Source organism: Plodia interpunctella, chromosome 9, assembly GCF_027563975.2.
Source record: "Plodia interpunctella isolate USDA-ARS_2022_Savannah chromosome 9, ilPloInte3.2, whole genome shotgun sequence".
Taxonomy (NCBI): Eukaryota; Metazoa; Arthropoda; class Insecta; order Lepidoptera; family Pyralidae; genus Plodia; species Plodia interpunctella.
The window spans coordinates 9,913,425-9,926,052 of record NC_071302.1 but is presented as its reverse complement, the minus strand read 5'-3'; the positions used below and the strand labels follow the sequence as shown (position 1 = coordinate 9,926,052).

Genomic DNA, 12,628 nt, shown 5'->3' with positions numbered 1-12,628 from the left:
GATCATTTTCAATCATGACCGGACCGGGGATCGAACCCAGGACCTCTTGGTTCAGTGGCAAGAACCTTACCACTGCGCCACCGAGGTCGTCAACGGATCTAACGGCAATAACTGAAAATCAGTGTTTCTGTACTAAGGTGCAGAGTTTCGCTGAGTTATGACCTCTTAGCCTTCCTGCAGCGCACCAATTTGTTTAATTTTATGTTTTTATTATTATTATTATAAGATTGGAAGTTGGAATGGAAAACAATTGAATAGTTCCTTCGTCGAGATTAGTTAAAAAATATATTAATCGTAATAAAGTAATACTCGTGTACCTGCCATGCCTGAATAGGAATGGCCCAGGACAGAGATGGTTGGCGGAGACGGAACGAGGCCTATACCCAGCAGTGGGTCACGGAGGGCTACAGATGATGATGATGAAGATGAAAATATATGCCATTCCAGGTTATATTCTACCCGTGTACCAAAATTATCGACGTCCAAGCAACAGAATGAACGTTATTGAATGACAAACATTCTCACAATGTCAGTGACGTGTATCTTCCTAAATTAGATAAAGAATTTTTAATTTCATTTTTTTAATTTCAATTGACACATTTAGATTACATAATTATTTTCTATATTCGGAGCTCATACACAAATAACATGGAAAAGAACCTGCTTCCAATTTAACTTTTAAAATTGTAATAACTATACTTAGGATGGATTACACCAGTCAACTTTGACGTTAACTTTAATCCATGCAGACAAACGCAAAGTGCCTACGATATATTATAAATATTTATCTAAACTACCTAACTAACTAGCTCTTGATTATCCTTTGTAACATCCTTTTAAAACTTTAATAACTAAACTTGACTGTTGCAATGTAATCCACTCCTTAGTCAACTTTGACGTTGACTTTAATCTGCGCGCCGGGCGCCGCTGACGTTTAGATAAAATGGCGTACCTTGGGTCTTATCAGCGCAGGTTACAGTTAACGTCAAAGCCGATTGGTGCAACCAACTCTTGGAAAATAACATTAACGTAAACAGTTAAGACTAAGTTCGTTCAATTCCGCTAAAACATTAAAACTCCATTCGTGGGCCGAATTGAGTTTAAATTTTAATGCAATAGCATCGCGAAGTTTGGACACGCCGTAACTTGATAAAGTTATGTTATTGTTAAACGATTATTTGGTATTAAACGTAGATTATTACTTAATCCGTTTAGTTACAGTTAAACAGTTTGTTAAATGTCTTCTAAGATAATACATTTTATTAAAATTAAATATTAAATTATTTGTTACTCTTGTTACAGGTGTCAGTGGACAATGGTCGTACAATGGTAAGTCAGAGAAAAACATAACAATTATTTTTTGGACAGTCGGTTAATAAACTTTATGTTATAGACCAGTGTGACGCGCGGTCGCTGCACGTTAGCGCTGAGAAAAACGTATCATTTTAAAGATTGGATCATTCGAATCAGTGCAAAGATTCGAATCAATTAATGCATCATTTGGATCAATTGGATCATCGGATCTCAGATAGATTCAAGAGCAGAGAGCAAGATTTAGTCGCGTTACGAATGAAACGAAAATTACTTAATCTAATGCTTTCATTGATATAGAATATTGTTTTAAAAAATCGAATAAATTGGTTGACAATTAGTCGGAAGCGTTCGTTTACGTTTTAAGTGATAAGGTTTTAATAAAGAGATTATAACACCAGGTTATTAATTAGGTTCATAACAGCTATGATATACGAACTGTATACAGGGTAATTTCTTAAACAATAACACAAAATACAAACGCGATAAAGTATCCAAGATTCCTTTTAGTGTGAATTAATTTGAACTTGAGAGACTGTTCCATTAACCCGTCTCTACCCAGCGCTAATGGAAAGGGGTTGAAAATATTCAAGTTTTACCGCAACTTGGAGTAATAACATCAGATGTAGTTCTGCTGGAATTGTTCAGTGGAAAGTGTTAGGGCCAAATTGTGTGAGTATTTGTTTTACAAATAAACAAACCATTACTTTTCTCATTAAGTATTTACTTATATTATAAATACGAATGTTATATCTTGATATTCATCAAGCAATCTTTAAATATGAGTACAGTGAAGGACATTTTCATTTGTAACTGATTGGAAAATCCCGTGGGGAATCCACGCGGGTGAACCGCTCATTCTATAGCTACGGAACTCAAAAAAAAGTTTACAACAAACTGTCTACGTAATTGCAGGTCTATTGCAGTTTCTATTTCTGTCTTATTGTTGAGAGGGTACCCGATATCATCCACTATAGGACATCCTGTATCATTGCACAATAACCCAAAGTGGTCGGATCCGTTTCTAGTCGCTCGTTAGCCGAGATTGAATGGAAATAGCCTCAGAACTATATAGTCTGGTAAACGATCTAAGTCTCATCACTTTCTACAAGAATAGGTTTTTACAAGTTTTTGTAGTTTGCATATCTGTAATCAAATCTTGAAGCGGTGGTGGTGTAATGGTTAAGACGCCCGCCTGTGGATCGAAAGGTTCCAGGTTCGTATCCTACTCATGCCACATGAGTTTGTATACCAATCTGACTCATGTATAGTTGTTTTCATCGACCACCACTAGATTAGCACTATTAACTTGCTTATGAAATGGAGACGGCAATGGCAAACCACTCTATTAATAATGCCAAGAAAGTTGTTGTGTGTGTTTAATTCCGCGTAATGACAACGACCCTCAGCCATGAGGAATACGACTATGAAGAATCAAATATTGTAAGTTAATTTTCAGCTTAACTTCTTGGCCTATAGAGTTGAAATTTTCCACTAATTTTCATAATAATCAAGACTTGATGGCAGTAATCGTAATGCTAGTTCCACGATGTCGCAACATTGCGCAGTTAGTATGAGTGCTTTTATAAAGCGCAATGAAAAACCAGCAATGTATACCGAATCCTCCAAAATTTGGCGAACTGTTCGACGACAGTGTGGACCCAGCACAAAAGTTATGTCGCAGCATGAACTCAGTACTACGTCCTTGTTGTAGATGAAACCCAATGGGCCGGTAAATGCAATATCGGCCAACAACAGTCGCCCATCAACATCATGACCAGAGACACGGTGCTTGACGTCAGCGGGACCCACATCCAAGGTCCACTAGTTTTTCGAGGCTACTCCAATGTCAAAGTCTCCGCATTCAACAACGGGCACACACGTATGTATTTGTTTGGTTACCAGGTCTTGGTCTGTCTATAAAATTTTGGATACTTAGTTTAATAAATGAATTCCATTGAAGGAAAATATCGTGAGGAAACCTGCACTCCAATGGATTATTTATCAGCTGCTCGCATTTATAATATTCCTAGAATTTACAGTCTTGTTAAATTCTAAATAATTTAACGTGAATCAATAATTCGACGGTTAATAAAAAATGTCGTTCTTTGCCGTCAGTTCGTTGGGACAACGTGGACGGCAACCCCCCGCCGGTGGTGGAGGGCGGCCCACTTCAGGGCAACTATAGTTTCATGCAATTCCATCTCCACTGGCTTTCTGAACACGCCATCGACGGCATCAAGTAAGTTTTACCCTTAATAATTTAGAAATCTGTGGTTTTACTATTCTACAACCTCATTAATAAATAAATAAATAAATAAATAAATAAATAAATAAATAAATATATTAGGACAAATCACACAGATTGAGCTAGCCCCAAAGTAAGTTCGAGACTTGTGTTATGGGATACTAACTCAACGATACTATATTTTATAAATAGATACATATATAAATAGACATCCAAGACCCGGGCCAATCAGAAAAAGATCATTTTCCATCATGACCCGACCGGGGATCGAACCCGGGACCTCTCGGTTCAGTGGCAAGAACTTTACCGCTGCGCCACCGAGGTCGTCATTGCTTCATACGCACCGCTCTCATCGATGAGATTCATCATCGGAATAATACCCACTGTTGGGAAACTACACGAAATACAAAAATTTTAAAATATTCATGAAATAGAATAAATTGAATTTCTTTATTTGAAAATATAATAGTTGTTCGCCTCGAACATACCTCGTGGACACAATATTTTTTACAAAATTGTGAATATTTCAAAAACGACAACCGATTTTGATGCCCCACGAATTTAAAAATTCAATTGACCTAATTACCTTTCATATTTCATCAAAATCAGACCAGCGATTCGAAAGTTATTGCATTACAAACATACATACATACAATTTTTGGCCCAAGTTGACTAGTAGACCTCGCTCGCTCAGTCAATAATTTAACAAGATTAAAAACATTTTTGACACAAAATCTCTCTGAAAACAATAAAAGCTTGTGGCAAAAGTGATATATTTTGTAAAGAACTTATTTTAACTGCTTATTGAAATAATTTCATAAAACATTTTCGAACTACGTAACCTATTTATTAAATGAAACTAGTTTTATAACTCATTGTAAGGCGACGTGGGCAACAATACAAATGAGCTAGCAAATTTGCCAATCAAATTGGCACAGGTAAATCAATTTGGAAATTAGAAATACATAATTGGCCCGTAGATTAGGCAAATCCTTAAAAATGAGTTGTTTGTTTGACATTACCTACTGTTTCAACACTTTCAAAATGTGTTAACACTGCAGATTTAGAGATTTAGCCCGAAATTTAATACTATTTGTCTTAGAATGGCACTCAACTTGGTTCTACTAGCATTTTACTAGACTATAGGTACTCGAATGCTAAGAAATATATGATTCGATAGGAAGAAATTATGTTTTGTTTAGTTAAGAATGAAGTAAAAAACAAAAGGAATTGTGTGTGTATGCTATTTTAAAATTACAACCTTTTTAATTTAAACACAAAGAGTGTTTTTGATTTTTTCTTTTCTCTATACTCTTATATCCTACCTGAATCTGTATTTTTGTCCTTGACTTGCGCTAAACACGTGGAAACGACAGAAATTATTTGTAATATAACATAATTCAATAGCCGCAATAAATCAAAATAATACCAGATAACGTCACTTCTAAAAATGATTATCTTGTCGCGAAAAAGTGCAAGTAATTAAAATATTTAAAAAATATAATCTTAATCCCAATAATCAGACTAATTTATTTGATAATGTTATAGAAAATTTATGAAATTTCTCTTCCTATTCTTTGATAATAATAATTTTATTATCTGATGCAGACGACGCGGCCAAAATATGCTGACAGATAATAGTCATTTTGCAGCTACCTTTCTTTTTCGAGTGTGCTAATTGCTATAGTTATCAAATTTTATTCAAGTCATCTTTAGGCATGTGATTTGTCTTTTACTAATACCTACCGCGCCTAGCAAGCAATCGTATACACACTAGTGAACTTAAACTGTCAACTAGTTTTTTTCACCGGAAGCAAAAAAGTAAAAAAGATTTTGTAGCTATAAATGACTTATTGAAGTTTCTAAATAAATATATACGAATCAGAAGACGGCCTCTGTGATGAGTTGATGTCCTATATCCTAACACAAGTCTTGAACTTATTACTGACTCGAATTGTAACTTCTATTGCCCAACTCAATTTGTGTGAATTGTCGCTTTAAAGAAATTGGTCATGGAACAAATGTAATAAATAAATAAATATATTAGGACAATCACACAGATTGAGCTAGCCTCAAATTAAGTTCGAGACTTCGAGAGATACTATGTTTTATAACAAATACATATATAGATAAACATCCAAGACCAGAGCCAATCAGAAAAAGATCATTTTCCATCATGACCCGACCGGGCTTCGAACTCGGGACCTCTCGATTCAAAGGCAATCACTTTACCTATTCCGCTTTCACCTGATCCTGGCGGAGGGGAGGCAAGCCCAAACCGCGCTGGTTTAATGTCATCATGGATGATACGATTGCCTAAGAAATGTACGAACCACGGAATCCGTCTTCACCACAAGCAGGCGGAAATCGACAAAAACGAAATAAATCGAAAAAAATATACGAGTCAGATTGATATAGAAACTCATTTAGCACAAGTAAAATTCGTACTTAAGACCTTTCGGTTCACAGTTGCGTCTTAACCATTACACCAACACACTTCTGATTCAGAGAATGGATCAACTAAATGGATATTATTTGCAGATATCCATTGGAGATACATATGGTGCACATCAAGACTGGACTAACCGTGGAAGAAGCTCTGGCTCGTCCTGATGGTCTAGCTGTCCTTGGAATCATGGCACAGGTCAGAAATAAGTATTTAACTATAACCCGATAATCATCATAATTTTTACTTTATATCATCATCGTCATACCCACAGCTGGGTAAGCTGGGTAAGTAACGAGTTTCCATTTTTTAAACCACTTCCTCCCTTCCCCGAAAATATACCACCGAAATCCATACTTATAATAATATTATAAATGTAAGTGTGTTTGTTTGTTTGTTTGTCCTTTTTTGAAGTCAAAACGAGGTATTTGTATGGAGATAGGATGAGAGCTGCAGAGTGACAAGTACTTTTTACCGCTGGCAACAAGTACTTTGTTATATGATTATTGTACTAGTATACAGTACCATCGATAATAATGAGAAGACATAATTATCTTTTACTTTTGTTGATTTTAATAGGCACAATCTATTAAGATCAACAAAAGACCCGTGACAAGATCGAAATCAATATATATAAAACTATTCCGTTACTGACTGACAGATAACATATAGCCGAAACTACCTACTGGGCGTAGGAAGTTGAAATTTAGTATGTAGTTTCCCTGGGGAGTGTAGGTGAGCACTACGAGAGGATTTTTGGAAATTCCACCCTGAAAGAGAAAGGGTGAAAAACTTTCATATGAAAGTTCTACACCGTTGAAGTTAGTGACTCGAAAATTTGGATTTTGGTTGTTTACAACAAGTTAATAAATACGTGTTTCAGATTTTTCTGAAAATTAACCCTTAACCCCTTCTAAAGGGGGTTGAAAGATTGTATGGAATTTAATACAAAACTCCAAATAAAAAGCTGAAAATTGGTACACATACTCTTCATAATTTTTCGTAAAGAATGACCAAGAATATGAAATTCACGCGGGCGAAGCAGCGAGCAAAATCTCGTCAGCATATAAATTTCATTACCGTAGAATAGACCATATTTTCGGGGTTTTTCAGTCATGAACTCCACAGACAGAATCCATGCGTTGATATTATTAATGCAAAAGTCTGTCGTGCTATATCGCTGGGCCGATTTTTATGAAACTTAACCAAACATAGGCTACCTTAGGTATATAACTCAATTTACATGAAATATTTTGTCTCAAAACAGGTGGTATCCGGAATCGGTTCCTCGTACGCCCTGGACCAGATCATACCTGTGGTTCCCGAGATCCTGGACCAATCCCAGCCACACACCGATCCATCGCACATCGACTTGACGTGAGTCGAAACATGGAAGCGATCTTGTTATTCTCAAGTTCAATAGCAGATGAAAGACCGTGCGAAGTTCCTTTACGCGAAATTTCAAGTTAATCATCAGTTCTAAAAAGTCCCCTGTAACGAATGTGGCAACCTCCTTACAAACATCATTTTCAGAAGTATTGATATTAAATTGAAACTTCGCATAAAGGATCTACCTAAAATAACGTATACGTATTTTGTTATACTCGGTGTAAATTCGCAGTGACCTTGAAGATATACCCAAACTAGTTGGCATTCATGACTTCCACCAAACCGTAGCTAACACTGCCTGCTTTTGTAGTTTTTTGCCGAAGAAATGTAGCTGCCACGCTGGATTTCCAACCATTGTCCCTCGTCACCTTAACTTTGAAGATTAACGTATCTATTGTACGTAGATTCAATTCGTCATGGGCTATTTGCGTCCAATGTTTGTTTATACTTGACTTGTTTTTTTGTGTTTTTGCTCGTAACTCTTATTATACATTGCATTCACGGCTGTGTCGCCCTGAGGTCCACGTAAAAATCAACCTTTCGCTTTTGACTAATCGACCTTGGTATTATGAGCAACCGCCTGCTTGACGTTAATCCTATATGGGAAAGCTGTTGTTGTCTATTAAAGGCATCTAGTAGTCCCATTAATATCCACAATCCATCCATCTACATAAGAACAGCTCAACGTATTATATTAAGCAGAAATGAGTACTAGTATAAATAAATCGATGCCAATACCTCCAAATGGTCAAGCATGATACCTGGGACCACAGAATTCGTCGATGACTAAGATTAAGAGGTTAATGTAAGTAACTCCTATTTCCCTCCCGACAGGAGACTGTTCAGTCCAGAACCGCAATCCTACTTCACGTACGCGGGGTCGCTCACCACTCCCAACTGTGAGGAAGCTGTCACTTGGATTGTCATGGATAAGCCTATTATCATGTCTGACGAGCAGGTAAGAACCTAGAATTTATATCTTTCATCTTCAATTCCTTCCGATCCTTTACCTTTCTAACAAATGTTTACTTTATTCGGCCTAAATTCGATTCATTGAGCAAAAAACAACACGGACCTTTGTTCGATATGAATTTAAAAAATTCAAATCACGGCTAATCTGGTGTTTAAAACATCAGACAGTCAGACGGCACAGATAACAAACAATTACTATTAATTTTCAAAGGGCGGTGACATCGTTATCTAAATAATAGTCAATACCGTAATCATCATAGCATCGCTAGTTTATAGATAGACTCTATAATTCCATGAGGCTTAGAGTAATTATACCTATCACTTATTACAAATTTTTATTCGTAACCACGTCCAGTTTAGTAAAGTCTTGTAAGTTCAGGTTAACTTCTTAGTTTTCTATCTCAATTTCTAAACTTTTAATATTATAAATGCAAAATTCTGTCTGGCACGCTTTCAAGCCTAAACTAATGAGCCGATTTGGATGAAATTCATATAGTATATATAGACAGTGCCTCGGGTGGAGTTTCGATAATAGAACTTATCTCACATCTTATACACTTTCACATACACCATATTGGTAATATTTTTTTCTTTCGCAGTTTAAAGTCTTCAGTGAGGTGAACGTCGGGACAATCACAAACTACCGTCGCCTGCAACCAGTCAACCGCATCGTGTACCGCTCTATGGCGTCTTGCGCCATGACCCTGGCTCCCAGCCTCCTCAGCGCCCTCACAGCCATCTTCCACTGCATCTCAGGGAAGATCTCCTCCAGCATAGCTAAAGGGATCTGCTACGTCATCAATGTGAAAAGGAAATTCTTCGGAAATGCTGTCAAGGAGTGCTCTAAGACCCTGTTGTAAATTTCCTCTAAATATGTTTTGTCATCATCATTTGGAAGTCTAGACTTCTGAAGAGTTTCGTGCGGCTCTGTTATCAACCGCGCGGTCTACCTGTCTGTGGCCATCTCATCTATCATTGTAATTTTCTAATGCATTAAAAACTAAAGCTCCATCAGCATTGATAAAGAAACTTGCTATGATATCCATGTAAAGTGGAATTCTTTCCCGGACTCGGTGCCGAAAGGTGCTCTAGATACCTTTGAAGATTTTCTGTAAATAGTTATTTGGTACGGGCATATTTTAAGAAGAGATGAAAATCACGTCACTCAAAGGGCATTACAGATGGAAGTAAAGGGTTCCAGAAATGGAAGAAAACCTAAGAAGAAATGGATGGAGTATGTCAAGTATAGTATGAACAGGAAAGGAGTATCAATGGATATGGCAAATGACAGAACGAAATGGAAGGAACTTACATACTGTGCCGAACCACATGAGTGAGATAAGGTCAAGAAGAAGAAGAAGTTATTATTTGAAAAAAATATTTAAAAAATTATTATTTGGAAAAGATTAGCGTGATTTCATAATGCATGGCAAAACCTCTAAAAGCTTTGCCGAATAAATTTGCCATGTCTTTTTACGAAGAGTGTTTAGAGCTAAAAATCAAATAGCAGATATTATTGTAGATTTTCGTTAAATAATTTATTTTGATTATTATTCTGAAAGTCTTATACCTAATATTTGTATGTGACTGGAGTAGATCATATCATCACGAGTATATCAGCACAATATACATGATTATAATTTTAGTTCATAATTATACATAACGGCCCACAGTGACGAAACCTTCACCTAATACCGTATGTCTGAGGGAACAGAAATAAACAGAACCACAAAGAAAACTTGTAAAAATCAGTACAAATATTGGGCCACTCTGAAAATCAAATTTTCGAGGGTGAAAGTGCGGTAGATCAAACTTCGTCTATCCTCAAAGTTAAAGGATAATGAAAAAGAGTTTGAAACTGTCATTAAATTCTCATTAATAATAGAATTGTGAGGTCCTACAATGTCTTATCTTATTAAATGTGTTTTAAGAAATAATAATAATAATATTGTTTATCTTATTTGGTCAAAGACCTTATCGTAACATTATAAATTTAATGCAACTGATATGTTAATCCAAATAAGTTCTCTAAAAAATTATCGCATTTTAAATTCCATACAACGGAAAACGTTGTATATCTTAATGTAAGGGGATTGTAGATTCATTATCCAACAATATAAGACTTAAAAGAGATTATAGTGCTGATTGTATGGTGAATTTGAATGAAAAAAATACGGATTAGGTAATTAGATTACTATTTTATCGGACACACGCTAATTTCGCCATGTATTTAAAAGCAATATCACTTATAATTATATCTGTTGTAAAAACGTGATAAATTTATATTCCAATTGTAAAACAATTTTTGCTGTCATATTTATAATAAGCTTAATATATGACAGTAATATTTCTCTTCTTTATCTGAATAATTGAAAATGTTTCTTTTATTATTTTAATAAAACATCGAAAAATATTATTTGCTTTCAACAGTTGCTTTCTTCTGATCAATATACCTATAGTTACAAATAGGAGCCTAGGTTATGAAAGTGAGAAAGTGTAAGTAGATATAAAGACTCTGACATCCCCGTAGGGCAAAGAGTTGTTAAGATATCATTACTTCGTTTTTTAGTTAATTGTACAGAAAGTTATAGCATAACTATTATATTCGCACAATTCTTCGCCATTTGATTGCAATTTTTCTATACTAATCTAGGTAATTAGTAGTTTAAAAACACGCCTTTGGCGGCTAGTCATAAGTTAAAGTCGTGTCAAAAAAACATTATCATTATTATTTATTTTTAGAATTATCAACTTTTTATCTTTGATTTGGTGATAAAAGTTTATTTTAAATTATTATCATCATCTGATGATAGACATCCTGTTATTATAATATTTGATTATTAAAAAAGCGTTTATTAATATTGCGAATTTATTATACGCATCGACAAATTTACATAGCTATAAAAAATCTGTTATAAATCAAATTTTGAAATTCATTACATACTTACATTAGCTATATAAGTGTCGGAAAATAGTGTTTCTTACAAAAATTAATATTTCGTTATGAAAATGAACTAATATCAAAAGCATTAGACGTTTTTGAAATGTACAGTTTATCAGAAAATAGTAATAAATAATTAATTATCACTTTATCTTTATTATATTACTCTTTTTTGTCCATCTGTACTGTGTTTTTTTTTTACTAAATACTCTATAAATTATTGTTAGTATACTTATAGAAATGTGCAATAATAGCGTGTGAAATTTAATAAATTGTAGCTGTATTTAGAAATAATTGTGACAAATATTGTAGAAGGGGCTGTGAAATTAATTACATTAGTTACGTTTCGACTTGGGATTCAAGTCATTATAGTGATTGTTTTGTCCTACCATTATTTAATTATTAAACTCCTCTAAATTTACATTGTTTTTTTTATTTAACCAAATAAGAATTCTTTTTTTTTTTAATAAATATTCCAAAGTCATTAGAGTTTGACATGTTTATTAATTAATTTATATGTTGTAAAACTTCTCATTGTGTGCTATGTCACTTGCATTTATAGAATTATCACAATATGCGACCTAAACATATTTTCTTTCTTTTATGTTGGACCTGAATGAAACCACAAATAATGCGAAGTCATATTTGCCCCCATAAAAACCGAGCGAAGTACTCATTCAACATTGACGAAGCACGTGGCGGATATTTTCTTGTGTTTTTATTGACGAAGCTGATATTTTGTTGTGATGATTTTAACGACACAGGTTTATCACATTCCAAGAATTGCGGAACATTTGCAACACGCTTCGTCAACAAGATTATTGACGAAGCGCGTTGCGTGATTCTTATCTTATATTTTGATTCTTATCTTAAATAAAAAAGTAAAATTCAAAACCTAGTGAGATACCTAAAGACTCAACATTGCGTGACCAGTGAGAATCTCTGTCAAGAGTCAGGATTTGCAGCGGATGACGATGATGAAGTAATTCACCCGGTATATTAGCAACATAGGTCATCGTCTGGAGTCACAGAGGTGGATTATTCTTAAGGCAGAAAGGCAACTGCCTAAAGGGCCCGAATTAACAAAGATCCTGGACATGGACAAAAAATATCATTAAAAAATATTCAGTCAAATAAATACAATGTTTGTATTGTAAAATATTTAGGAACTGACGTTCCAGGCGATGCTGCTTATTTACGAATTAGTTCAGTAGTATGTATGCGTGTGCGCAGGTTTTATGTTGTTTTCCTTCACTGGAAGCAAGTTAACGAGTAGAATAAAATTCGAAATTGGTACCTTTGGACCCCAGACAACTAGCAC

At 34.9% G+C, this 12,628-nt stretch overlaps 1 protein-coding gene across 1 annotated transcript in view; it reads left to right on the top strand.

Annotated features, from left to right (window-relative positions):
* LOC128672516 (carbonic anhydrase 2-like) overlaps positions 1-11,728 on the top strand; it is a 29,077-nt gene extending 17,349 nt beyond the window's left edge. Inside the window, exons 2-8 of the mRNA XM_053749729.2 lie at positions 1,303-1,329; positions 3,026-3,193; positions 3,430-3,553; positions 6,101-6,203; positions 7,273-7,382; positions 8,229-8,352; positions 8,966-11,728. Coding sequence (XP_053605704.1) covers positions 1,303-1,329; positions 3,026-3,193; positions 3,430-3,553; positions 6,101-6,203; positions 7,273-7,382; positions 8,229-8,352; positions 8,966-9,226 — 917 coding nt within the window. The 3' untranslated portion in view covers positions 9,227-11,728. The remainder of the gene's footprint in view (positions 1-1,302; positions 1,330-3,025; positions 3,194-3,429; positions 3,554-6,100; positions 6,204-7,272; positions 7,383-8,228; positions 8,353-8,965) is intronic.
* Positions 11,729-12,628: the final 900 nt, after the last annotated feature.